General features: G+C 44.6%; 1 protein-coding gene across 5 annotated transcripts in view; it reads left to right on the top strand.

Moving 5' to 3' along the window:
- TRAPPC9 (trafficking protein particle complex subunit 9) overlaps positions 1 to 27,693 on the top strand; it is a 667,549-nt gene that overhangs the window by 7,859 nt on the left and 631,997 nt on the right. For 4 of the 5 annotated variants that reach the window (XM_073679927.1, XM_073679928.1, XM_073679931.1 and 1 more), the window contains 7 exons: positions 3,379 to 3,524; positions 4,544 to 4,672; positions 15,710 to 15,736; positions 17,300 to 17,421; positions 17,775 to 17,900; positions 19,679 to 19,895; positions 23,892 to 24,035. In XM_073679927.1, the coding sequence (XP_073536028.1) occupies positions 3,379 to 3,524; positions 4,544 to 4,672; positions 15,710 to 15,736; positions 17,300 to 17,421; positions 17,775 to 17,900; positions 19,679 to 19,895; positions 23,892 to 24,035 (911 nt within the window). The remainder of the gene's footprint in view (positions 1 to 3,378; positions 3,525 to 4,543; positions 4,673 to 15,709; positions 15,737 to 17,299; positions 17,422 to 17,774; positions 17,901 to 19,678; positions 19,896 to 23,891; positions 24,036 to 27,693) is intronic. The other variant, XM_073679930.1, reaches the window with a different exon arrangement.

Genomic DNA, 27,693 nt, shown 5'->3' with positions numbered 1-27,693 from the left:
GCAGTCACTGTGTACATTCATTACATTACTGATCCTGTACTGATCCTGAGTTACATCCTGTATTATACTCCAGAGCTGCACTCATTATTCTGCTGGTGCAGTCATTGCATACATACATTACATTACTGATCCTGAGTTACATCCTGCATTATACTCCAGAGCTGCACTCACTATTCTGCTGGTGCAGTCACTGTGTACATACATTACATTACATTACTGATCCTGAGTTACATCCTGTATTATACTCCAGAGCTGCACTCACTATTCTGCTGGTGCAGTCACTGTATACATTACATTACTGATCCTGAGTTACCTCCTGTATTATACTCCAGAGCTGCACTCACTATTCTGCTTGTCCAGTCACTGTGTACATACATTACATTACTGATCCTGAGTTACATCCTGTATTATACTCCAGAGCTGCACTCACTATTCTGCTGGTGCAGTCACTGTGTACATACATTACATTACTGATCCTGAGTTACATCCTGTATTATACTCCAGAGCTGCACTCACTATTCTGCTGGTGCAGTCACTGTGTGCATACATTACATTACTGATCCTGAGTTACCTCCTGTATTATACTCCAGAGCTGCACTCACTATTCTGCTGGTGCAGTCACTGTGTACATACATTACATTACTGATCCTGAGTTACGTCCTGTATTATACTCCAGAGCTGCACTCACTATTCTGCTGGTGCAGTCACTGTGTACATACATTACATTACTGATCCTGAGTTACATCCTGTATTATACTCCAGAGCTGCACTCACTATTCTGCTGGTGCAGTCACTATGTACATACATTACTGATCCTGTACTGATCCTGAGTTACATCCTGTATTATACTCCAGAGCTGCACTCACTATTCTGCTGGTGCAGTCACTGTGTACATACATTACATTACTGATCCTGAGTTACATCCTGTATTATACTCCAGAGCTGCACTCACTATTCTGCTGGTGCAGTCACTGTGTACATACATTACATTACTGATCCTGAGTTACGTCCTGTATTATACTCCAGAGCTGCACTCACTATTCTGCTGTTGCAGTCACTGTGTACATACATTACATTACTGATCCTGTACTGATCCTGAGTTACATCCTGTATTATACTCTAGAGCTGCACTCACTATTCTGCTGGGGCAGTCACTGTGTACATACATTACATTACTGATCCTGAGTTATATCCTGTATTATACTCCAGAGCTGCACTCACTATTCTGCTGGTGCAGTCACTGTGTACATACATTACTGATCCTGTACTGATCCTGAGTTACATCCTGTATTATACTCTAGAGCTGCACTCACTATTCTGCTGGGGCAGTCACTGTGTACATACATTACATTACTGATCCTGAGTTACATCCTGTATTATACTCCAGAGCTGCACTCACTATTCTGCTGGTGCAGTCACTGTGTACATACATTACATTACTGATCCTGAGTTATATCCTGTATTATACTCCAGAGCTGCACTCACTATTCTGCTGGTGCAGTCACTGTGTACATACATTACATTACTGATCCTGAGTTACATCCTGTATTATACTCCAGAGCTGCACTCACTATTCTGCTGGTGCAGTCACTGTGTACATACATTACATTACTGATCCTGAGTTACATCCTGTATTATACTTCAGAGCTGCACTCACTATTCTGCTGGTGCAGTCACTGTGTACATACATTACATTACTGATCCTGAGTTACATCCTGTATTATACTCCAGAGCTGCACTCACTATTCTGCTGGTGCAGTCACTGTGTACATACATTACATTACTGATCCTGAGTTACATCCTGTATTATACTCCAGAGCTGCACTCACTATTCTGCTGGTGCAGTCACTGTGTACATACATTACATTACTGATCCTGAGTTACATCCTGTATTATACTCTAGAGCTGCACTCACTATTCTGCTGGTGGAGTCACTGTGTACATACATTACATTACTGATCCTGAGTTACCTCCTGTATTATACTCGAGCTGCACTCACTATTCTGCTGGTGCAGTCACTGTGTACATACATTACATTACTGATCCTGAGTTACATCCTGTATTATACTCCAGAGCTGCACTCACTATTCTGCTGGTGCAGTCACTGTGTACATACATTACATAACTGATCCTGAGTTACCTCCTGTATTATACCCCAGAGCTGCACTCACTATTCTGCTGGTGCAGTCACTGTGTACATACATTACATTATTGATCCTGTACTGATCCTGAGTTAAATCCTGTATTATACTCTAGAGCTGCACTCACTATTCTGCTGGTGGAGTCACTGTGTACATACATTACATTACTGATCCTGAGTTACCTCCTGTATTATACTCTAGAGCTGCACTCACTATTCTGCTGGTGCAGTCACTATGTACATACATTACTGATCCTGTACTGATCCTGAGTTACATCCTGTATTATACTCCAGAGCTGCACTCACTATTCTGCTGGTGCAGTCACTGTGTACATACATTACATTACTGATCCTGAGTTACATCCTGTATCATACTCCAGAGCTGCACTCACTATTCTGCTGGTGCAGTCACTGTGTACATACATTACATTACTGATCCTGAGTTACATCCTGTATTATACCCCAGAGCTGCACTCACTATTCTGCTGGTGCAGTCACTGTGCACATACATTACATTATTGATCCTGTACTGATCCTGAGTTAAATCCTGTATTATACTCTAGAGCTGCACTCACTATTCTGCTGGTGGAGTCACTGTGTACATACATTACATTATTGATCCTGTACTGATCCTGAGTTAAATCCTGTATTATACTCTAGAGCTGCACTCACTATTCTGCTGGTGGAGTCACTGTGTACATACATTACATTACTGATCCTGAGTTACCTCCTGTATTATACTCTAGAGCTGCACTCACTATTCTGCTGGTGCAGTCACTATGTATATACATTACATTACTGATCCTGAGTTACCTCCTGTATTATACTCTAGAGCTGCACTCACTATTCTGCTGGTGCAGTCACTATGTACATACATTACTGATCCTGTACTGATCCTGAGTTACATCCTGTATTATACTCCAGAGCTGCACTCACTATTCTGCTGGTGCAGTCACTGTGTACATACATTACATTACTGATCCTGAGTTACATCCTGTATTATACTCCAGAGCTGCACTCACTATTCTGCTGGTGCAGTCACTGTGTACATACATTACATTACTGATCCTGAGTTACATCCTGTATCATACTCCAGAGCTGCACTCACTATTCTGCTGGTGCAGTCACTGTGCACATACATTACTGAGTCTTTCCCCTCTGCCCCCGGTATCTGCAGACTCTCTGTGTTCTGTACTGTGTCGCATTAGTGACTTGTCTGCTTCTCTGTTCCTCCACAGACATTACAAGAAGCGCTGTCAGGGCCGCATGCGGAAACACGTGGGTGATCTGAGCCTGCAGGCCGGGATGCTGCAGGACGCCCTGGTCCATTATCACATGGCTGTGGAGCTGCTACGAGCCGTCAATGACTTTGTGTGGTTGGGAGGTAAGAGATGGGTTATCCAAACTTTTCGTTTCTTCACAACTTTGATCTAAACTGTAATATAGGAATTCCCACCACATAAGAATATTTTTTTTTAATGAAAACAGTTTATCAAAGACGATAAAAGCAAAAAAGTAATAATAAAAAAAAAAGTCGTCAAATCAATGATTTAAAAAGAAAAAAATATATACGAAAAATAAGAATACCTCCAATTAGAAATGTAGTATAGTTCTTCTGATTCACTATGTTGCTTACCTATGTGCAGGGCATTGCTTCGTATCCATGGTTACAGTGACAGTTAGTTAGTTGTTATTGGTCGTAACCATGGATATCTAAGCTACTGCAATGTCCTGCACATGGAGTAAGAAAATCAGAAGAACTATACTACATTTCTAATTGGAGGTATTTGCTATTGTTATTATTATTACTGCACCTACTACAGTTTGGGATAGGATCTTGAAGATGGGAGTACCTCTTTAATGCAAAAAAAAAGGAAGCAATTGTGACAAACCCTCAGCAGCGAGACATATTAGGTCTGTACGGATTTTCAGCTATTGGATATAAACAAGATTATTCTCATTTGCTGACAGCAAGCAGAGCGCTTGCAATAAAAGCGTATATTACAACTCTGAAAAAGTTTATTCTATGGCTAAAAGTTCTAAAGAAAAGTTTTGAATTGTTTTAGTAGTTTTGATCTGGTGGTGAGGTGGGGGTCCAGATCCTGAGATATCGCCCTCCAGGGGGTCAAAGGAAGGGACAAAAGCCCTCACCAAGGTATGGGCTGAAAAGAAAGTCTATGAGTGTGTACAGCGCCCTGCTCACTCTCCCAGAGTTATCTAAGCACTTCGGCCCCTTCCTTCCAGCAGTCGGCAGGACCATACCAGGGACTAGAGCATGGTCTTACAGAACAGTGAGGATGTGACATGGGAAACTATGTATAGTAATTTGATGTAGGGAAAAAGTAAGTGCCCCCCCCCCCCACCCTTACTCCCTGAACATTGTGATGTTACTTTTTGTTGTAGCTGCGTTGGAAGGACTGTGCTCCGCGTCTGTGATACATCATTATCCGACCGGTACAGGAGGAAAGGCGGGAGCGCGCCGGCCGCAGAGCGTGACGCTATCTGCTGATGCCGGGAAAAGGCACAAACCAGGTATGATGGCAGATTATAGAGCTTACTCTTTCCAGTCTCCAGAGTTTAAAGGGTTATTCTCATTTCCATAAAGGTGCGCTGTCGGGTAGAGCGTGTAAATACAAGCACTTTTTACATTTACTGTTTGTTCAAATCTGCAGTCGTTCTTAAGATATTAACACTTTTTTTTTTTCTTTTGTTTACAGCTCGTTGTCTAGGAGACCGACCAACACTACAGTGAAGCTGTGGTGGCCAAACATGTGCAGTGTTTACAAGCTCTTTTCTATTGAGCTTGTAAGTGCTGTTTTGATCGCTAGAGCACACTGTTACCTCGTAATCCTGGCCGGCTTCAGCGCAGGGCCTACAGGATAGACAGCAGCGGTGGTTGGTCTCCTAGGCAGCGAGATGGAAACAAAAGTGATACGGCTGCAAGTTTTATTGAATAGTAAATTGCAAAAGTGCTTGTTTACAAGCCCTATCACACAAAGCTCCTCTATGAAGAAGGGAAAAGCCCTATAAAATCAACGCTGGTCATTGCTCTCTAAGGCTATGTGCCCACGATGCGGAAATGCTCAGGATTTTTTCCTGAGCGTTTCTGCATCTTCCTGGCAGAAAAAAATGCATGCGGATTGCACATGCGGATTGCACATGCGGATTGCACATGCGGATTGCACATGCGGATTGCACATGCGGATTGTACATGCGTTTTCCTGCCAGGGACATGCGGATGTTCCACGTTCTTCACTTGCATTTCCGCATGCGGGTTGTCAAGCGCTTTCCAGGCGATTTTAGCATCACTTGGAAAGTGCTTGACAACTTGGTCACACTATATAAATCCATGCAACCGGCAACCGGCAACCGGCATGGATTTATACAGTGTGACCCCCAAAGAATGTCAAAAAATAAAAAAATAAATCTATACTTACCCTCCGATGGCCCGCGCTGTCTTGCTTCACCGTCCCGGCTGCCGGCAGCGGTACACTGAAGGACCTGCCGACGTCAGCGTCGCGTGACCCGTCACATGACTCTGACGTCAGCGCAGGTCCTTCAGTCCATCGCGAACTGTCGGCATGCGAGGAGGAGCGCAGCGCGGGCCGCCAGAAGGTAAGTATATATTTTATTTTTTATTTTATTATTTTTTTTATACAGTTTTCTATGGTACCCGGGTCCGGAGGAGAGACCTGGGTACCATCCGCACATTAGAACGCATGGATTCCGCATGTACAGATGCAGTAATGCGTAATCCAATGCAAGTCAATGGCGGTGAAAACGCAGCGCTTCCGCAAAATAATTGGTAGTGCTGCGTTTTTTTCCGCAATGATAATCCGCAGCGGAAATTTCCGCAGCATGTGCACAGCATATGAGGATTATCATTTGGGAACATGTTAGGCCTTCTACCATGCGGTTTTTAAGCGTTTCTGCAGCGTTTTTGCTGCTGCGAAAACGCTTAAAAAAACCCATCGTGGGCACACAGCCTTACCTATATCGTTGGCTTATAACCTAAAGAAGCTTCTACATCCTTGGTCCTTTTCTAACATGTCACATGGTTCTTCCCATGTTGGGTGTATGGAGCCACTCTGTAGAACAGCGGGTACCCGCATCTACCTCTGATTGCTGCTGTTTAACCTCTTATTATATACACATACATACACACTGGGGAAAAAAAATATTTGATACACTGCCGATTGTATGATTTTTACATAATTAATTTGCATTTTATTGCATGAAACAAATATTTGATCCCCTACCAACCTGCATGAATTCTGTTTCTCACAGACCTGTTAGTTTTTTTTTTTTAAGAAGCCCTCCTACTCTGCACTTATTACCTGTATTAATTTCACCTTTTTGTACTCGTTACTTGTATATCAGACACCTGTCCACAAACTCAATCACACTCCAACCCCTCCACCATGGCCAAGACCAAAGAGCTATCTATGGACACTAGGGACAAAATTGTGGACCTGCACAAGGCTGGAATTGGCTACAGGACAATAGGCAAGCAGCTTGGTTAGAAGGCAACAACTGTTGGCACAATTATTAGAAAATGGAAGAAACACAAGATGACTGTCAATCTTCCTTGGTTTGGGGCTCCATGCAAGATCTCGCCTCGTGGAGTAAGGATGATTCTGAGAAAGGTCAGGAATCAGCCCAGAACTTACACAGGAGGACCTGATCAATGACCTGAAGAGAGCTGGGACCACAGTCTCAAACATTACCGTTAGTAACACACTATGCTGTCATGCAGTAAAATCCTGCAGAGCAAGCAAGGTCCCCCTGCTCACACCAGCACATGTCCAGGCCCGTTTGAAGTTCGCCAATGACCATGTTGATGATTCAGAGGAGGCATGAGAGAAGGTCATGTGGTCAGATAAGACCAAAATAGAACTTTTTGGTATCAACTCCACTCGCTGTGTTTGGAGGAAGAAGAAGAATGAGTACAACCCCAAGAACACTGTCCCTACCGTGAAGCATGGTGGGGGAAACATCATACTTTGGGGGTGCTTTTCTGCAAAGGGAACAGGACGACAGCACCGTATTTAAGGGAGGATGGATGGGGTGTATCATGAGATTTTGGCCAACAATCTCCTTCCCTCAGTAAGAGCATTGAAGATGGGTCATGGCTGGGTCTTCCAGCATGAGAATGACCTGAAACACACATCCAGGGCAACTAAGGAGTGGCTCCATAAGAAGCATTTCAAGGTCCTGGAGTGGTCTAGCCAGTCTCCAGACCTGAACCCAATAGAAAATCTTTGGAGGGAGCCGAAACTAAATGTTGCCCAGTGGCAGCCCCGAAACCTGAAAGATCTGGAGAAGATCTGTATGGAGGAGGGGGCCAAAATCCCTGCTGCAGTGTGTGCAAACCTAGTCAAGAACTGCAAGAAACGTCTGACATCTGTAATTGTAACAAAGGTTTCTGTACCAAATATTAAGTTCTGTTTTTCTTTTGTATCAAATACTTATTTCATGCAGTAAAATGTATGATTTTTACATGATTAAATTGCAATGTGATTTTCTGGATTTTATTGTTAGATTCTGTCTCTCACAGTTGAAGTGTACCTACTGTAAGGTTGCAGCTGGACATATCGTGGACGTGAGGTATGTGTCCCCAAGGTGCCAAGCCTTGGTGATGTAGGATTTGGAAAAGCAGGCTCCAGCACACATAGTGCTGAGAGGTGTTCTACTTGCCTGGATTATAGGGCCGGGTTTTACGAGCTGCTGAAAGAGCTGGGGGGGGTGGGGTGGACCAGCTCACTTACCTCCAGTCCAGGTCTTGGAAGGGCTGATTTATGACAGCTGCGCCTGTCTCGTTCTGTCTGTGTGTTGTGTAGGGTGAGCAGGGCCTTGCCTGTGCTGCTCAGACCTGCTGGAGTCAAAGAAAGGCATCTGCGTTTAAACGGCTGAGGCCGTGCTGTATGCTCTGCTTATTTTGAGTTTTTGTTCAGTTATATCTTTTTGTGCCAGAAAGAGGATGATATGTTTTGTTTTGTTTTCCTGACTGGTTTATGGACACTTAATTAATCACCAGTTTGTTTTGGAACCTGCGGATTGCAATCCCTGTGTGAACCGGTCTACCCAGAGCTGATCCTTAACACTACGACATATAATATAACTGTCATGAAAAACACTTGGTCAGACCTTGCAGCCCTCTGGCGCCCCCTTATCCTGCTGGTCAAACACGGTATTGACCAAGGATAAGCACAGGCGCAGCTGCTCTAATTTATGTCGCCTATTGTGGCACGTGATGTGACAGGACGTATATATACCACCAGTTCCTTCCAGGAACGTATATATACCTCCGTCCAGCCACCCTCAAACCACAATATCACATAAATACTGGTATACTGCCACCACCGATCGCTTAACAGGTGGATCGGGTACCCGTTGGGTAGCGTGAATTAGCGGATGAGGAACGTGTTTGCTCGACATAGGACAAAAAGAACGAAACTGGTAAATAATAATGATTTACTCCCGAAAGTGGGCAGTGTTTACAAAAGATATACAAGATATTATAAAAGAGACAATTTACATGTATGCATAAACAGTTATTAAAATAAAAGGGATAAGTAATGGCAAAACCTGCGCCACGAGGTGATGGTCTCAGATTCTGTGGGGGGGATGGCTCCCCGGAAATTAAATGTGATTCTTCCACGCAGCGAGGAGTGCATGCGTCTGATGTCCCGGGGTAAGAATGAAGTAAAATGGCCGTTCTGGTTTTTAGTAAGGGGCCAAAACTCTAGGAGACACCCATGTTGTTTACCTCACATGGGGGCTCGGTTTTGTGAACCCACCCAGCTGCACAAGACATAAAAATCCTTCAGATTTCATATCTTTGTATGGGGGGGGGGGTCCCACATCCAAGATGGATGCATCATGTTTGCCGTCACCAATATTCATGAAGATGGATATCAAATATGATATCTCTATGACACTCAGAAGCTCAGAACCCATTTCCCAGGTTCCTGGTGGTCTCCCAGCCACGAAAACCACACCATCACAATTGGAACATCTCAAAAATGTGGTCCCTGTGGTTGTGACAGTCATGTGCATTATTAAAATCGACATTAAAAGTTTGTACAGTTAGACAATAGGATTTTGGAGGGGATTTCCAGTTTAGACCAGAATGCCTGCTCTGGGCTGAGGTTTTATGGCGGTTATAAAAATTCCTGTTTTGGGGGAAAGCAAGAGTGAGTTCTATCTAGGTCTCTTCCAAATGAGCAGGGGGTGGAGATTTAAGACATCTCTGGCTGTCCTTTTAACATTTTTAAAACTAGGACAAAAATACATTTTGCCTGTCAATAACACACACACACACAGTTGTGCTCCACAGTTTACATACCCCGGCAGAATTTTTGCTTTCTTGGCCTTGTGTCAGAGAATATGAATGATAACAAAAAAGCTTTTTCTCCACTCATGCTTATTGGTTGGGTGAAGCCATTTATTGTCAAACTACTGTGTTTTCTCTTTTTAAATCTTAATGACAACCAAAAACATCCAAATGACCCTGATCAAAAGTTCACATACCCTGGTGATTTTGGCCTGATAACATGCACAGAATTTGACACAAATTGGTTTGAATGGCTACTAAAGGTAATATCCTCACCTGTGACCTGTTTGCTTGTACTCAGTGTGTGTGCATAAAAGCTGAGTGAGTTTCTGGGATCCAGACAGACTCTTGCATCTTTCATACAGCCACTGACCTTTCTGGATTGCGAGTCATGGGGAAAGCAAAAGAATTGTCAACGGATCTACGGGAAAAGGTAGCTGAACTATATAACACAGGAAATGGATACAAAAAGATATCAAAGGAATTGATAATGCCAGTCAGCAGCGTTCAAACTGTGATTAACAAATGGAAAATCAGGGGCTCTATAAAAGCCAAACCATGGTCAGGTAGACCAACAGAGATTTCAGCCACAACTGCCAGGAAAATTGTTCGGGATGCAAAGAAAAACCCACATATAACATCAGATGAAATTCAGGACTCTCTGAAAACTAGCGGTGTGGCTGTTTCAAGATGCACAATAAGGAGGCAATTAAAGAAAAATGGGCTGCATGGTCGAGTCGCCATAAGAAAGCCATTACTGCGCAAATGCCACAAAGTATCTCGCCTACAATACGCCAAACAGCACAGAGACAAGCCTCAAAACTTCTGGAACAAGCTAATTTGGAGTGATGAGACCAAAATAGATTTTTTTGGCCACAACCATAAACGTTACATTTGGAGAGAGGTCAACAAGGCCTATGATGAAAGAACACCATTCCTACAGTAAAGCACGGAGGTGGATCGCTGATGTTTTGGGGATGTGTGAGCTACAAAAGGCACAGGACACTTGTAAAAGTTGAAGGAAATATGAATGCAGCACGTTATCAGCAAATACTGGAGGCAAATTTGCACTCATCAGCCTGGATGCTGCGCATGGGACCTATTTGGACGTTCCAACATGACAACGATCCAAAACACAAGGCCAAGTCGACCTGTCATTGGCTACAGCAGAACAAAGTGAAGGTTCTGGAGTGGCCATCTCAGTCTCCTGACCGCAATATCATTGAGTCACTCTGGGGAGATCTCAAGCGCCCGGTTCATGCTAGACAGCCCAGGAATTTACAGGAACTGGAGGCTTTTTGCCAAGAAGAATGGGCAGCTTTACCATCTGAGAAAATAAAGAGCCTCATCCACAACTACCACAAAAGACTTCAAGCTGTCATTGATGTTAGAGGGGGCAATACATGGTATTAAGAACTGGGGTATGTGAACTTTTGATCAGGGTCATTTGGATGTTTTTGGTTGTCATTAAGATTTAAAAGAGAAAACACAGTAGTTTGACAATAAATGGCTTCACCCAACCAATAACTATGAGTGGAGAAAAAGTTTTTTCGTTATCATTCATATTCTCTGAAACAAGACCAAGAATGGAAAAATTCTGCTGGAGTATGTAAAGTTTTGAGCACAACTGTGTGTGTGTATGTGTGTGTGTATGTGTGTGTGTATGTGTGTGTGTATGTGTGTGTGTATGTAATTTATAAAGCTGAATGTGTGTGTGTATGTGTGTGTGTGTATGTGTGTGTGTATGTGTGTGTGTATGTAATTTATAAAGCTGAATGTGTGTGTGTATGTATATGTGTGTATGTCCGGGATTGGCATCTGCACAGTCGCACCTACAGCCACAAAATTTTGCACAGTCACATGTCTGGACCCCGAGAGCGTCATAGGCCATGTTGTGAGGCGAAATTTTAACCCCGCGCGTTCCAATTCACCAAACCATTTTGCCCCTATCTACATAATGGGGAAAAAGTGAAAGGAAAAGTGTTGGAGGCAAATTGACAGCTGCCACATGTGAACAAGGGAGAATTAAAGAATGAGAGCGATGGCGCCAGAGAGTATATACCGTACAGCTGCTAAGGTGGGGCCCCGACATGGGATACTCATACTCACCACACACGGGGATATGAACACACACTACACGTGCTTGAACACACATACCACCCTCAGCACACACAAAACGCATCTCACAGAGATTTATCAGGCTGCCAATAGCAACCAATCACAGCTCAGCTCCTATTTTGCTACAGTTAATTAATCTGAGCTGTGATTGGTTAATATAGGCAACAAAGGACATTCTCAGTATAACAAAGCTTGTGTAAGGTAATAAGATGTCAGTTAGGGTGTGTTGGTGGAAAGGCTGATGTCAGTCACATTACTTCTATGTGAGAGGATATAGAAACTGCCAGTTACAGACTATTTTTACCACAATAATGCCTCATAAGAAAAGGAATTTCATGGCACGAATGTCAGCTGATGCAAAAAGAAAAGCTGCATTACGGGCGAATGAAAAATGTGAAGACCGAGAAACAAGGCTGACACACATGAGAACAGCAGCTGCTTCCTAAAGAGCCAATGAACTTTCTGAGCAGAAGGAAGCGAGGCTTGCAGACAAGAGAACAAGAGCTGCTTCCCCAAGGGCCAATGAACTTTCTGAGGACAGGGAAGCGAGGCTTGCAGACATGAAAACAAGAGCTACTTCCTCAAGAGCCAATGAACTTTCTATCTATTTGTTTTGTGGTTTTTGTGTGGAGAATAAATTTTTGTTAACACATTCTATTTTGCTAACAGCAGTTATTAACCTGGGCGAACAGAATATAACTCCAAGTAAATCAAACTTCTGTGAAATCAAACTGTCCACTTAGGAAGCAACACAGATTGACAATCAATTTCACATGCTGTTGTGCAAATGGAATAGACAATAGATGGAAATTATTGGCAATTATCAAGACACCCTCAATAAAGGAGTGGTTCTGCAGGTGGGGACCACAGACCACATCTCGGTACCAATGCTTTCTGGCTGATGTTTTGGTCACTTTTGAATGTTGGTTGTGCTTTCACACTTGTGGTAGCATGAGACGGACTCTACAACCCACAGAAGTTGCTCAGGTAGTGCAGCTCATCCAGGATGGCACATCAATGTGAGCTGTGGCAAGAAGGTTTGCTGTGTCTGTCAGCGTAGTGTCCAGAGGCTGGAGGTGCTACTAGGAGACAGGCCAGTACACCAGGAGACGTGGAGGGCAACAACCCAGCAGCAGGACCGCTACCTCCGCCTTTGTGCAAGGAGGAACAGGAGGAGCACTGCCAGAGCCCTGCAAAATGACCTCCAGCAGGCCACAAATGTGCATGTGTATGCATAAACGGTTAGAAACCGACTCCATGAAGGTGGTATGAGGGCCCGATGTCCACAGATGCGGGTTGTGCTCACAGCCCAACACCGTGCAGGACGCTTGGCATTTGCCTTAGAACACCAGGATTGGCAAAATCGCCACTGGCGCCCTGTGCTCTTCACAGATGAAAGCAGGTTCACACTGAGCACATGTGACAGACGTGACAGAGTCTGGAGACGCCGTGGAGAGTGATCTGCTGCCTGCAACATCCTTCAGCATGACCGGTTTGGCAGTGGGTCAGTAATGGTGTGGGGTGGCATTTCTTTGGAGGGCCGCTAAGCCCTCCATGTGCTCGCCAGAGGTAGCCTGACTGCCATTAGGTACCGAGATGAGATCCTCAGACCCCTTTTGAGACCATATGCTGGTGCGGTTGGCCCTGGGTTCCTCCTAATGCAGGACAATGCCAGACCTCATGTGGCTGGAGTGTGTCAGCAGTTCCTGCAAGATGAAGGCATTGAGGTTATGGATTGGCCGCCCGTTCCCCAGACCTGAATCCGATTGAGCACATCTGGGACATCATGTCTCGCTCCATCCACCAACGTCATGTTGCACCACAGACTGTCCAGGAGTTGGCGGATGCTTTAGTCCAGGTCTGGGAGGAGATCCCACAGGAGACCAACTGCAACCTCATCAGGAGCATGCCCAGGCGTTGTAGGGAGGTCATACAGGCATGTGGAGGCCACACACAATACTCAGCCTCATCAGGAGCATACCCAGGCATTGTAGGGAGGTCATACAGGCACGTGGAGGCCACACACAATACTCAGCCTCATCAGGAGCATGCCCAGGCGTTGTAGGGAGGTCATACAGGCACGTGGAGGCCACACACAATACTGAGCCTCATCAGGAGCATGCCCAGGCGTTGTAGGGAGGTCATACAGGCACGTGGAGGCCACACACAATACTCAACCTCATCAGGAGCATGCCCAGGTGTTGTAGGGAGGTCATACAGGCACGTGGAGGCCACACACAATACTCAGCCTCATCAGGAGCATGCCCAGGCGTTGTAGGGAGGTCATACAGGCACGTGGAGGCCACACACAATACTCAGCCTCATCAGGAGCATGCCCAGGCGTTGTAGGGAGGTCATACAGGCACGTGGAGGCCACACACAATACTCAGCCTCATCAGGAGCATGCCCAGGCGTTGTAGGGAGGTCATACAGGCACGTGGAGGCCACACACAATACTCAGCCTCATCAGGAGCATGCCCAGGCGTTGTAGGGAGGTCATACAGGCACGTGGAGGCCACACACAATACTCAGCCTCATCAGGAGCATGCCCAGGCGTTGTAGGGAGGTCATACAGGCACGTGGAGGCCACACACAATACTCAGCCTCATCAGGAGCATGCCCAGGCGTTGTAGGGAGGTTATACAGGCACGTGGAGGCCACACACAATGCTCAGCCTCATCAGGAGCATGCCCAGGCGTTGTAGGGAGGTCATACAGGCACGTTGAGGCCACACACAATACTGAGACTCATTTTGACTTGTTTTAAGGATATTACATCAAAGTTGGATCAGCCTGTAGTGTGTTTTTCCACTTTAATTTTGGGGGTGACTCCAAATCCAGGCCTCCATTGGTTAATAAATGTGATTTCCATTGATGATTTTTGTGTGATTTTGTTGTCAGCACATTCAACTTTGTACAGAACAAAGTATTCAATGAGAATATTTCATTCATTCAGATCTAGGATGGGTTATTTCAGGGGTCCCTTTATTTTTTTGAGCAGTGTACTTTCTGCTTAAGGCCCCTGTCTGCGAAATGATATATATAATTCACCGACAGGGGCCTTACTCAGACTTAGCAACACCATCGATATCTTGCGATCAATTTGCATCCATACACCCAACATGGGAAGAACTTATATGTGACATATTAGAAAAGGATCGAGGATGTAGGAGCTTCTTTAGGTTATAAGCCAACGATACAGGTAAGAGAGCAATGACCAGCGGTGATTTTATAGGGTTTTCCCTTCTTCATAGAGGGTGTGGATGTGTTATTTGAGGGTTCCCTTTATTTTTTTTGAGCAGTGTGTATATATGTATGTATATATAATATGAGTTTGGTCAATCAAAAGTACATTTTTTATTAATTGTCCTGTTAAAGGCAGAAAAAGAAACAAAAGAAAAACACCCCAGAATTACTATTTCGGGGTTATCTCACCTCCTACTAAAAATCGACCTGGAGAATCACGTTATTAGGTCATTTTTACCGCACAATGATCAACATAAAGAGGAAATGTAGATAAACTATTTTTTTTTTCCTTATTTCCCCCATTTGTTTTTTTTTCATCCCCCATTTTTTTAAACTATAATTTGTCCTACAAAAAAAACAAAAAAACAAGCTCTCATATGACAATGTAGACGGAAAATTAAAACTTTTCTGGGTCCTAAAAGAACGGGGTTGGAACGCAAAAATTAAAAATTGTTGTGGCAGGAAGAGGTTAAATCTCATCTGAGCGTCCATGAATTTTCACACTAGAGCGGGAAATTAACCACTACCAGACCCATCGGGCAGTGGCCGTTCAGGCTCCTTAGCAGGTGAACCCCTCTCGCCCCATTGAAGTCCCTTTTGTCAGTAATTAAGAATTATATCAATCACTTGTCTATTGGTTTTAGCTGACTGCAAGATGACCATGCTTTACACTGCAGCTCTGCTTCTTCAGATTAGCCGTTATTTCGCCGGTCAGAGCTGATTTCTTTTACAGAATACACAGGATCACATAACCGGACAGAACTGGAGATCTGTCCTTATGTAAATGTGTATAATTTTTTAGATAGACCCATGTGGTGTGCGTGTTACGATTGGCACTAATCTGTCTTTTCTTGCTTTTCATGGATCCAGGAGCTCAGGAGGTTCTCATAGATCCAGGTAGGTAAAAAAAAAAAAAAAAAAATTGTGCACCCCCTGTTGTAAAATGTACAGGCACTTTTTTTTTATTATTCATTTTTTTTTGGTTTACAGCTCGTTCCCTTGGACACCGACCACCTCTGTTAGACTGCAGGACATGTGCAGTGCTTGCAAGCTCTTTTTTCTTGAGCTTGTAAGGACTGTTTTCAAGCTGGCGAGGATTGCTGGAGAACAGTGTCACCTCCTAGTTAATCCTGGCCGGCTCTAGCGCAGAGCTTACAAGCCAGACGGCAGTGGTGGTCGGTCTCCTAGGCAACAAGCTGTAAACTAAAGAAAAGGTAGGTGTTAGTATCTCAAGAACAGTTGCAAATTTTAATAAGCAGTAAATTGTAAAAGTTGTAAATTGCACTATCCGACGATGGCCATCTTAGAAGATGGGAATAATTCTTTAAAGTATTGATTCCAACATTAAAAGTTATCACCTTGAAAAATGACCTGCCTTTTCCAGCAGCAAAATAGACAATGAATGGAGCAGGAGCTGCATGCACGGCAATCACTGCGTTCCTTCACTGCTTCTGAGATTGATGGGGACCCGGCTATCGGAACCCCACTGGTCATGAAGTTGTCATTTATGCTATAGATAGGTGATAACTTTTGTCTTTGGGAATAGCCATATTTAATTGCTTACATCTCCTTTATGTAAAGAGTAAGAACCTCCGCAGTCACTGGAGCAGGTATCCAAAGTGCAAACCCCCCCCCATAAATGTCTTGTATGTTTATCCACTGTGTCTATATCACTGCTGTGTATTGCATGCAAAAGTGCCGTGTGTGTCTACTGTGTATGCAACAGTCGTTTGACTTAAAGGGGATGTCCACTACTCCGAGAACCGTTTTTCAATCCCTATGTTTTTTCCCCCAGTAAAATAACAACACCTGTACTCTCATCCGGTGCCGGCGCCGTTCCAGCAGTATCAGTACTGGTTCTCCAGGGCTCACCTGACATTGTCATGCAATCCCCGGGGCCAAACTGCGCTGGATTTACTCTCCCCCCCTTTGGACTTAATTGACATCCAGAGGAGGTGACCGAGCAGCCGCAGTTCTCACTTCCTTCGGATGTCTGATTTGTACGTAGGAGAGGACAGTGAAGCCGATGCGAATTGGCTGCAGGGATTGCATGACATAATAATGTCACGGGAGCCCTGGGAGAGCCAGTGCCGACAATGCTGGAACGGCGCCGGCACCGGAGGTGAGTATAGGTGTTATTATTATACTGGGGCGAGGAAGCCTTTATGTAATTACCACTTAAAGGGATTGTCCACAGCTGTGGGTTGTGCATCCTGCAGCAGCTCTCTGCCCCTCCTGCTATTGGATCCATATACCCAAATATAAAGTACACCCCCCATAAGTAAAGTACTTAATCTGTAATAGTTGGTATAAGGGGGCCCATTCCACAGCAGAACCCCACAGTCAGCTGTACCTCAGAAATGGCTGATAACACGGAGCAATAGAGAACACTGAAGTGCACATTATACTGGGATAAGACCGATGAAGCAGCGTTGCCTTCAATAATATACTTGTTTCCAGGTGCTCTTTCCACCAATGGGATAAACATGGACGCCAGCACCGAGATCGGACGTGCAAAAAACTGCCTGAACCCCGACGATATCATAGAGAAGTACAAGGAGGCCATCTCTTACTACGGAAAGGTAGGCTGAGCTGCCGGCTGTGGAAGGCCTTCATTAGTCCTATGGGAGTAAGAGGTTTATCCAGCGCTTCTCGTGGCCATAGAAAGGTGGACAGATGTGCAGACCTGGCACCCGTCGGCTGCTTGGCCGGTATGGTTCATGCTGTTGGATATTGCGCGCCCTACTGTTCTAATGAATTGGGAAGATACCTTTCAGGCGTCCTATGGACGTGTCACCTTCTGCACCTTCCCGCTCCTGATACGGAAACAAAGGGCACTGGATTGCCCCTTTATGTTGGGGAGGGGAAGATGTGTCTCCAATCAGAGACGTTCTATATATTTCGGGTCTTTTCTTAACCCAAGTGTTGTCTTCAGTCCAAGGCGGCCGGAGTGATTGAGCTGGAGACCTGTGTGAAGGCCGTCCGGGTCCTGGCGATACAGAAGAAGAGCATGGAGGCTTCAGAGTTTCTTCAGAACGTCGTCTACATAAATCTGCGCCAGGTGAGCTGATATCTAGACAAGTCTGCCGGACATTTTCTTGACTTCAGGTGGTTCCTCGCTGTTCGCGGATGTCGTCTTTTGCAGCTGCAGTGACGACAGTTGGCCATTAGGTGGCGCTAAAGCTTTATATATTGTGGATTATTATGTAGTGACTATGCTCTGATGTACTTACTGATACCTTAACCCCTTGACAGCTGCCTGTGCTTTTATGGCAGCTGAATTCAGGGGTCTACAGAATGAATTATGTATGGGTTTCTCGCCTGCCCCCCAAGCAGGTGCCCGGCTTTTTAATGGCCACCTGCTCCAATTGTAACCCCTAGAGCACTATAGTTTAGACTGACGCCAGCATTTTTAACCCCTTAGCACATATGGATATGACGGTACAATCAGTGCTGGAGCCCGCTCCACCTGCGACAGATGCCATCTGTGTTACCCAGCCAGCACGTGCCTCTAATAGCAGTGAGTGGACCATTCAGGTGCTGCTGTCAATCACTCTCCTGTTGCACTTTCCCCCTTCTCGACATGATTGTGGGGTTCAGATGGTGCCATATTGGTCCACCTGCGACGACGGTCAGCGACTGGCTAAACTTTATAGGAGACAGACATTTGTCCCATAAATTGCAATACTACGGTATTGCGGTATAAAGAACGAGCGATCAAAGGAGCGAGGGGCTCAAGTCCTTAAAGGGACTAAAAAAAATAAAGTATAAATTTAAAACAAAGTTTTAAGAATTATAAAAAAAATATATATATATAAAAACATGGATTACCCCTCTCTTCATCTGCTGGAAATAAAGAAATAAAACAAATTCTATATTTTGTTTAGCCGCATCCGTAAAAGTCCGTTCTATCAAAATATAAAATTAATTAAGCCGATCGGTAAACGCCGTAAAGGAAAACAAAAAAAAAAAAAAAAAAAAGACGAAACTCCAGAATTTTTCAGTCACTGCACGAAACTAAAACAATTTTAATTAAAAAAAATCAAAAAGTCTTACGTATTCCAAAACCGTCACAGCTGTATCAGCCGAGAAAACGAAACGTTACAGGTCTCAGAAAATGGCGACACATGGACATTTTTTTTGTAAATTTGCTTTTCTTGTGTGTATACGTGTATGTGTGTGTAATATATACACGTGTGGTCAAAATTGTTGGTCCCCCTCGTTTAATGAAAGAAAAACCCACCATGGTCACAGAAATAACTTGAATCTGACAAAAGTAATAATAAATTAAATATCTATGAAAATGAACATAGAAAATGAACTTTTTTTTTGGAGGGAGAAGTTTTTTTTTTTTTATTCAATTTAGGTAAAACACAAAAAAAAATTTGGTCTCATCATAATCCCGATCAACTGTAGTACAAAGCTACCACAAAGTGAACCTCAAAAAAAAGCAATGGCAGAATTACATTTTTTTTTATTTTAACCTCTTTTGGAATTTTTTTTTTTTTTGCCATTTTTCAGTAAAATTATATGGTAAAGTAAATGGTGCTGTTCGAAACCTCAACTCGTCCTCCCCCCCCCCAAAAAAAAACAAGCCCTCATATGATTATATAGACTGAAGAATAAAAAAAAAAAAAAAAAAAAAAAAAAAGTTTTGGCTCTTGGAAGAAAGAGAGGAAAAAACAAAAGCGCAGAAATAATAAAAAAAAATTAAAAATAAATAATAATAATAAAAATTGTTTCCTACATGCTGCAGTGTAAAGCATGTAGGAAAAATTTCAGACGAGGTGGTCATGGCTCATGTAAGTATTAATCCCAGTGTTTTTTGCTTTCTTGTAGCTTTCGGAGGAGGAGAAGATCCAGCGATATAGTGTTCTCTCTGAGCTTTATGAGCTCATCGGCTTCCACCGAAAATCTGCCTTTTTCAAGAGGGTGGCAGCGATGCAATGCGTCGCCCCTACGATCCCGGAGCCGGGCTGGAAGGCTTGCTACAAGCTGCTCCTAGAGACGTTACCCGGCTACAGTTTATCGCTGGACCCAAAAGATTTCAGCAAAGGTAATACCCTCATCCAGTCACATCCGGAGCTGCACTCAGAATTCTGCTGTCTGAAATGATCCCCCTATCCCAGCAATTAACCAATTAGATTCCTTGGTCATCTAAGGTGTCACCCCCATCGCTCCACCTTCCCCCAACATGATCACAGGTTGCCTAACAATGGCTCCCACAGCCATCTAAGCAGATCTGTGGAATAGTATGCTCGTGAGTGTGACGGGCTCAATACCTTGTAATATAAAAGTCTTGCAGGTCTAGTGTGACTAAAAAAAAAGTTGCAAAAAAAAAAAAGTTTAAAGAGGAAATGAGCTTTATTTTTTTTATCTTCCAGGCAATTTATGATTTTTTTTTTGTAATATACGTCATTACCTTTTTCTGCTTCCCAAACACCATGCTGCAGTGTTGTTGCAATGCCCCATTTGTGGACCTTTAAAAGCTGCTTTCAACTGCTGCTCAGCAGCAATCAATTCACTATGTTGAAACAATCGGTAAAAGGGACTTTCTTTGTCTGCACCACTCCACACCCCTCCACCATAGTTAGACAGGCAAATCCCAGTACTCAAGCTATTTGAATATATAGTGTAGGGGATCTCTGCTGAGCAGCAAGTAAAAGCAGCTTCTAAGGGAGAAAGAACCGTGCATTGAAACTGCACTGCAGCAAAGTACAGCATCCACCTAAGCAACAGGATAAACATTGAGCTTGAGTTGCTAAGAACTCCATGAATATCAACTTCATGAACTTTTTTTTTTTTACTTTTCGACAATAAAGCATAAGGATAAAATTGTGACTTTATTTTTTTAAGTATTTTAAAACATTTCATTGAAAAGTAACTAAACTTTTTTTTGTTCTATTATCCACCAGGCATTCCAAACTTTTGCAATATACTTAATAGCCTTATTTTAGTTTTTTCTCTCTGAAACACTATGCTGTAGTGCTGTTTTAATGCCCTTTAGAAGCTGCTTTCAACTGCTGCTCAGCAAAGTTCTCTATACTTTATTTAAATCTTCTGTTTTTGGAATTCATCTGTCCTCTGGGGGTGAGGATCAGAGAGGCTCAGACAGAGAAAGAGCCTTATAACCTGATCCAATACAATGCATGGATTCTTGCTGAGCAACAATCGAAAGCAGCTTCTAAAGGAGCATATACGTGGCATTGAAACAGCACTGCAGCATAGTGCTTGCAAAGCAGAAGGAAGATAATGAAGTTTATTACAAAAATCCTGAACTTTGCAACGCCTGGAGGATAATTAGCAAAAAAAAGTTTAGTTCAACTTTAAACTGTTTTTTTTCAGTGCTTCTAGACTGCAGTACTTTTGTGCTGTAAGGTATTCTCCCCTGCAAAGAAACACTGATGAGCATTCTGTTACGCAGTATTTTTATTTTTTTTTCTTGTGTAAAAACAAAAAAAGAGTGCACTTAGTGTCCTTAGTGATTCAGTCTTTAAAATTGTCATGTTCCTTAAAGGGGTTTGTCCAGGTTTGGGGTTCAAGTCTGCAGTCACTCAGTGTGGCTGCAGACTTGTGATCCAGGATTCTCCAGTGTCAGGGCCGGGAGCATACATGCGGTTTCATGCCGACTAGACATCTAATACAAGTGAATTGAGCAAAACCGCACACGTCTAGTCTGAATGTGTCCAGAAGTATGCAAAAACGCATACTTAAAGTCACATGACCGCCCACTCCCGGCTCAGGTACTGGAGAATTCTTGACAGCATGCAGTGAGTGCTCTGAGGTTCACAAAGTGGCTACAGACCTGGAACCCCACGCCTGGACAACCCCTTTAACCCAACTATTGAATGTCACAAAAAAAAAAGGAAGAAAAAAACACCTATGTCAGAATTGTTGTTTTCTTGCTTTTCCTGCCCGCACCTTTAAAAAAAAATAAAAATGAAAAAGTGATAAAAAAAAAAAAAAATGATGTACCATTTGCCCAAAAAAAATCTAAAAGTTAAGGCTCCAAAAAGTGTAAAATAAACTTTTTCTTTTTATTATACAGATAAAGAATAAGTTAATGTTGGCTGAATTGCTGTTTTTTTTTTTTCCTACCCTTCAACCATAATTTTTTTTTTATATATTTTTAACATTTTTATTCCAAAAAGTGTAAAATAAAAAAAAAATAAAAAAATATTAGGTCATCAATTTATATAGATGGGAACCCCCAGAGATCAGCTGTCATCAGGTCAATGTGAAATATGAGAGATGTACTTGATTAGATAAAAAGAAAAAAAACTAAAAAAATTACTTAATTAAGGGATCATCCAGGACCAAAATATTCTGGTAGGATAGGTCATAAATATCAGAGCAGTCGGGGGGGGTCCCATACCAGGAGCCCCCCCCCCCACACACACACACTGATCAGCTGTTATCAAGTCAGTGTATGGAGCTGTAACTCCACAGCGCCGTGCAGTGGACGTTCCTGGGTAATGCAGTTCAGCTCCCAATGAAAAAAGGAAAAAATAAAATAAAATAAAAAATGAACAAAAAAATAATAGTAAAGTGAGACGAATAAGAGAAGGACTGGGCTTCTTGGCCCGGTAGTTTCTTTTCTGCCTGTAGACATCATGTCTGTCCCTAGAAACCTGCGCACGCAGATATTTCGGCAGCGTTCTCCGCTCCCTATAATCTCACTTACGAGCGTTTAATGTTCTTCTTTTGTCAGCGACATGAAAGCCGTCGCCTCGGTCGCTTTCCCATTTTTTTTTATTTATTTTTTTTTCAGTTTACGGCAGAAGTTGCTGAAGTATAAAAGCTTTTATAAATCTGCGTTTAATATTTTAATTTCATTTTGTGGTCGCCGGCAGCAAAGCAAAGCGGCTCCTAATCTGTTTAAGGAGCAAAACAAAAGCAAGAAAGGGAGAAGAATAGCAAAATCTTCTGCGGTGTGACTCTGCCTGAGAGAGAGGGAGCGCAGCTCCGGAGAAAATTAATTCTGGATTATTGGGGTAGAGAAGTCGGATGGATATTAGAATTTATTCAGACGTTCAGCACGGTGGACCTGAGCCGAGGCGCGGGGGGGGATACTCCGGGAGGCGTCTCACAAAAACTAATTTGGGGAATAAATTGTAGTAGATTTTAATGTTTTTTTTTTGTTTAATTTGCACAATTTATTTAGTTTATGGTTTATGTGAATGTAAATCCCCAGTTAGACCACTTTCCTCCTGGCAAAGAAGATGAATGGACTGTTAGACCACTTTCCTCCTGGCAAAGAAGATGAATGGACTGTTAGACCGCTTTCCTCCTGGCAAAGAAGATGAATGGACTGTTAGACCACTTTCCTCCTGGCAAAGAAGATGAATGGACTGTTAGACCGCTTTCCTCCTGGCAAAGAAGATGAATGGACTGTTAGACCCCTTTCCTCCTGGCAAAGAAGATGAATGGACTGTTAGACCGCTTTCCTCCTGGCAAAGAAGATGAATGGACTGTTAGACCGCTTTCCTCCTGGCAAAGAAGATGAATGGACTGTTAGACCACTTTCCTCCTGGCAAAGAAGATGAATGGACTGTTAGACCACTTTCCTCCTGGCAAAGAAGATGAATGGACTGTTAGACCACTTTCCTCCTGGCAAAGAAGATGAATGGACTGTTAGACCACTTTCCTCCTGGCAAAGAAGATGAATGGACTGTTAGACCACTTTCCTCCTGGCAAAGAAGATGAATGGACTGTTAGACCGCTTTCCTCCTGGCAAAGAAGATGAATGGACTGTTAGACCACTTTCCTCCTGGCAAAGAAGATGAATGGACTGTTAGACCACTTTCCTCCTGGCAAAGAAGATGAATGGACTGTAATGGCAGCTAGCAGCCACTAGGGGGAGCTCACGGTTTCCATTGATTTTAATAGACGCTGTATACTAAATGTGTTGAGAGCTCCCCCTAGTGGTGCCTACAGACAGGAAGGATTTTTATCATTGCACAAGCTACTTGATCAGCAGAATTGCTGCACGACCCCCAGTGTTCTCCTCACCTTGTCTGATTTAAAGAAGTTTTTGCTTCCCCCTCTCCAGGTGCTCACCGAGGATGGGCAGCCGTGCAGATGCGGTTATTACATGAGCTCGTGTATGCCTCCCGGAGGATGGGCAACCCTGCCCTGTGTGTTCGGCATCTGTCCTTCCTCTTGCAAACCATGCTGGACTTCTTGTCTGATCAGGGTAAGTGTCATACTCCAAAAAGACACTGGTGGCACAGAATCTATAGAGTCAGTAGCCAATGAGTGGTCACACTGGAGTATTCCTGTCGGGAATTTTTTTTTAAAAAGCCCCAATAAAAATGGAAAAAAAAGTTCCAATGTTAAATTCTGTATTATACCTCAGAGCTGCATTCACTATTCAGCTGGTGCTGTTACAGGATCAGTACCATACCAATAATGTAATGTATGTACTCAGTGACTGCACCAGCAGAATAGTGAGTGCAGCTCTGGAGTATAATACAGGATGTAACTCATGATCAGTACAGGATCAGTAATGTATGTACACAGTGACTGCACCAGCAGAATAGTGAGTGCAGCTCTGGAGTATAGTACAGGATGTAACTCAGGATCAGTAATGTAATGTGTGTACACAGTGACTGCACCTGCAGAATAGTGAGTGCAGCTCTGGAGTACAATACTGGATTTATGATGGGATAATCCTTATAAAATGCAGGCAGACACTTTAAGATGAGAATTTCCTTGGTTTTGTGATCACTTGTTCCCCAGGTTGGCTTTATTCTATGTATAATGTAAAGCATTGCGAGGATTCGTTGCATGAAATGATTGCGTTCAGTTTCGCCACGGGTGCGATTCATTAGCACCGCAGCCTCCAGTTGTGAGGGCCGGGGCTGGTTCACGTCAGGATGAATTAAGTCTCCATTCTTCATATTAAATTAAAAGGAAAATAACTACAATCGGACGATGATGACTTTCCTTCCTCAGCAGTTCAGTTGTGATATCACAAGCCGAGAACTTTACATCAGGTTTCGGGATTTGCGCCAGGTAGGCCGCCGGCATCGTATTCGAAAATCGCCTAAGTAACAATTCCTCAATTCATAATAAAAATCGGTACAGCTGGAAATGATGTGGTGCCGTGCTCCGTGGTTGGGGTGGTGGTCGTGCCGTGGTTGGGGTGCTGGTCGTGCTGTTGTCGGGGTCGTGCTGGTCGGGGTGGTGGTCGTGCCGTGGTCATGGTCGTGCCATGCTCCAGGTCTTGACATTGTGATGACGTGTTAGGCCGTCATGGTGCTGATCGCAGGTCCGGCCGCCCAGGTTGTGTCGGTTTCCTCCTCTGCGACTCTATGCGTCCTCGGCTGCTCGTATCTGCATCCGGCAGGTTTGGGCAGGTACATCCCCTCTCCGGTGTGCTCCGCTCGCAGCTTTTCCTTGTGATCTCTCATTCTCGTGGAGCCGCTCGCTGCTTTTCCTTGTGATCTCTCATTCTCGTGGAGCTGCTCGCTGCTTTTCCTTGTGATCTCTCGCTCTCGTGGAGCCGCTCGCTGCTTTTCCTTGTGATCTCTCGCTCTCGTGGAGCCGCTCGCTGCTTTTCCTTGTGATCTTTCATTCTCGTGGAGCCGCTCGCTGCTTTTCCTTGTGATCTCTCTTTCTCGTGGAGCCGCTCGCTGCTTTTCCTTGTGATCTCTCGTTCTCGTGGAGCCGCTCGCTGCTTTTCCTTGTGATCTCTCTTTCTCGTGGAGCCGCTCGCTGCTTTTCCTTGTGATCTCTCGTTCTCGTGGAGCCGCTCGCTGCTTTTCCTTGTGATCTCTCGTTCTCGTGGAGCCGCTCGCTGCTTTTCCTTGTGATCTCTTGTTCTCGCTCTCGTGGAGCCGCTCGCTGCTTTTTCTTGTGATCCCTTGTTGTTGCTCTCGTGGAGCCGCTCGCTGCTTTTCCTTGTGATCTTTTGTTCTCGCTCTCGCGGAGCCGCTCACTGCTTTTCCTTGTGATCTTTTGTTCCCGCTCTCGTGGAGCCGCTCGCTGCTTTTCCTTGTGATCTTTTGTTCTCGCTCTCGCGGAGCCGCTCGCTGCTTTTCCTTGTGATCTTTTGTTCTCGCTCTCGTGGAGCCGCTCGCTGCTTTTCCTTGTGATCTTTTGTTCTCACTCTCGCTGAGCCGCTCGCTGCTTTTCCTTGTGATCCCTTGTTCTCACTCTCGTGGAGCGCTCGCTGCTTTTTCTTGTGATCCCTTGTTGTTGCTCTCGTGGAGCCGCTCACTGCTTTTCCTTGTGATCTTTTGTTCTCGCTCTCGCGGAGCCGCTCGCTGCTTTTCCTTGTGATCTTTTGTTCTCGCTCTCGCGGAGCCGCTCGCTGCTTTTCCTTGTGATCTTTTGTTCTCGCTCTCGAGGAGCCACTCGCTGCTTTTCCTTGTGATCTCTTGTTCTCGCTCTCGTGGAGCCGCTCGCTGCTTTTCCTTGTGATGTTTTGTTCTCGCTCTCGAGGAGCCGCTCGCTGCTTTTCCTTGTGATCTTTTGTTCTCGCGGAGCCGCTCGCTGCTTTTCCTTGTGATCTTTTGTTCTCGCGGAGCCGCTCGCTGCTTTTCCTTGTGATCTCTTGTTCTCGCTCTCGCGGAGCCGCTCACTGCTTTTCCTTGTGATCTTTTGTTCTCGCTCTCGAGGAGCCGCTCGCTGCTTTTCCTTGTGATCTTTTGTTGTCGCTCTCGCGGAGCCGCTCACTGCTTTTCCTTGTGATCTCTTGTTCTCGCTCTCGCTTAGCCGCTCGCTGCTTTTCCTTGTGATCTTTTGTTCCCGCTCTCGCGGAGCCGCTCGCTGCTTTTCCTTGTGATCTCTTGTTCTCGCTCTCGTGGAGCCGCTCGCTGCTTTTCCGTGTGAGCTTTTGTTCTCGCTCTCGAGGAGCCGCTCGCTGCTTTTCCTTGTGATCTTTTGTTCTCGCTCTCGTGGAGCCGCTCGCTGCTTTTCCTTGTGATCTTTTGTTCCCGCTCTCGCGGAGCCGCTCGCTGCTTTTCCTTGTGATCTCTTGTTCTCGCTCTCGTGGAGCCGCTCGCTGCTTTTCCGTGTGATCTTTTGTTCTCGCTCTCGAGGAGCCGCTCGCTGCTTTTCCTTGTGATCTTTTGATCTCGCTCTCGTGGAGCCGCTCGCTGCTTTTCCTTGTGATCTTTTGTTCTCGCTCTCGAGGAGCCGCTCGCTGCTTTTCCTTGTGATCTTTTGATCTCGCTCTCGTGGAGCCGCTCGCTGCTTTTCCTTGTGATCTTTTGTTCTCGCTCTCGAGGAGCCGCTCACTGCTTTTCCTTGTGATCTTTTGTTGTCGCTCTCGCGGAGCCGCTCACTGCTTTTCCTTGTGATCTCTTGTTCTCGCTCTCGTGGAGCCGCTCGCTGCTTTTCCTTGTGATCTTTTGTTCTCGCTCTCGAGGAGCCGCTCGCTGCTTTTCCTTGTGATCTTTTGTTGTCGCTCTCGCGGAGCCGCTCACTGCTTTTCCTTGTGATCTCTTGTTCTCGCTCTCGCTTAGCCGCTCGCTGCTTTTCCTTGTGATCTTTTGTTCCCGCTCTCGCGGAGCCGCTCGCTGCTTTTCCTTGTGATCTCTTGTTCTCGCTCTCGTGGAGCCGCTCGCTGCTTTTCCGTGTGATCTTTTGTTCTCGCTCTCGAGGAGCCGCTCGCTGCTTTTCCTTGTGATCTTTTGTTCTCGCTCTTGCGGAGCCGCTCGCTGCTTTTCCTTGTGATCTCTTGTTCTCGCTCTCGTGGAGCCGCTCGCTGCTTTTCCGTGTGATCTTTTGTTCTCGCTCTCGAGGAGCCGCTCGCTGCTTTTCCTTGTGATCTTTTGTTCTCGCTCTCGTGGAGCCGCTCGCTGCTTTTCCTTGTGATCTTTTGTTCTCGCTCTCGAGGAGCCGCT

Source organism: Phyllobates terribilis, unplaced genomic scaffold (genome assembly GCF_046119375.1).
Source record: "Phyllobates terribilis strain yellow unplaced genomic scaffold, ASM4611937v1 Scaffold_4__5_contigs__length_816908805, whole genome shotgun sequence".
Taxonomy (NCBI): domain Eukaryota; kingdom Metazoa; phylum Chordata; class Amphibia; order Anura; family Dendrobatidae; genus Phyllobates; species Phyllobates terribilis.
This window is presented reverse-complemented; position numbering and strand designations above follow the sequence as displayed.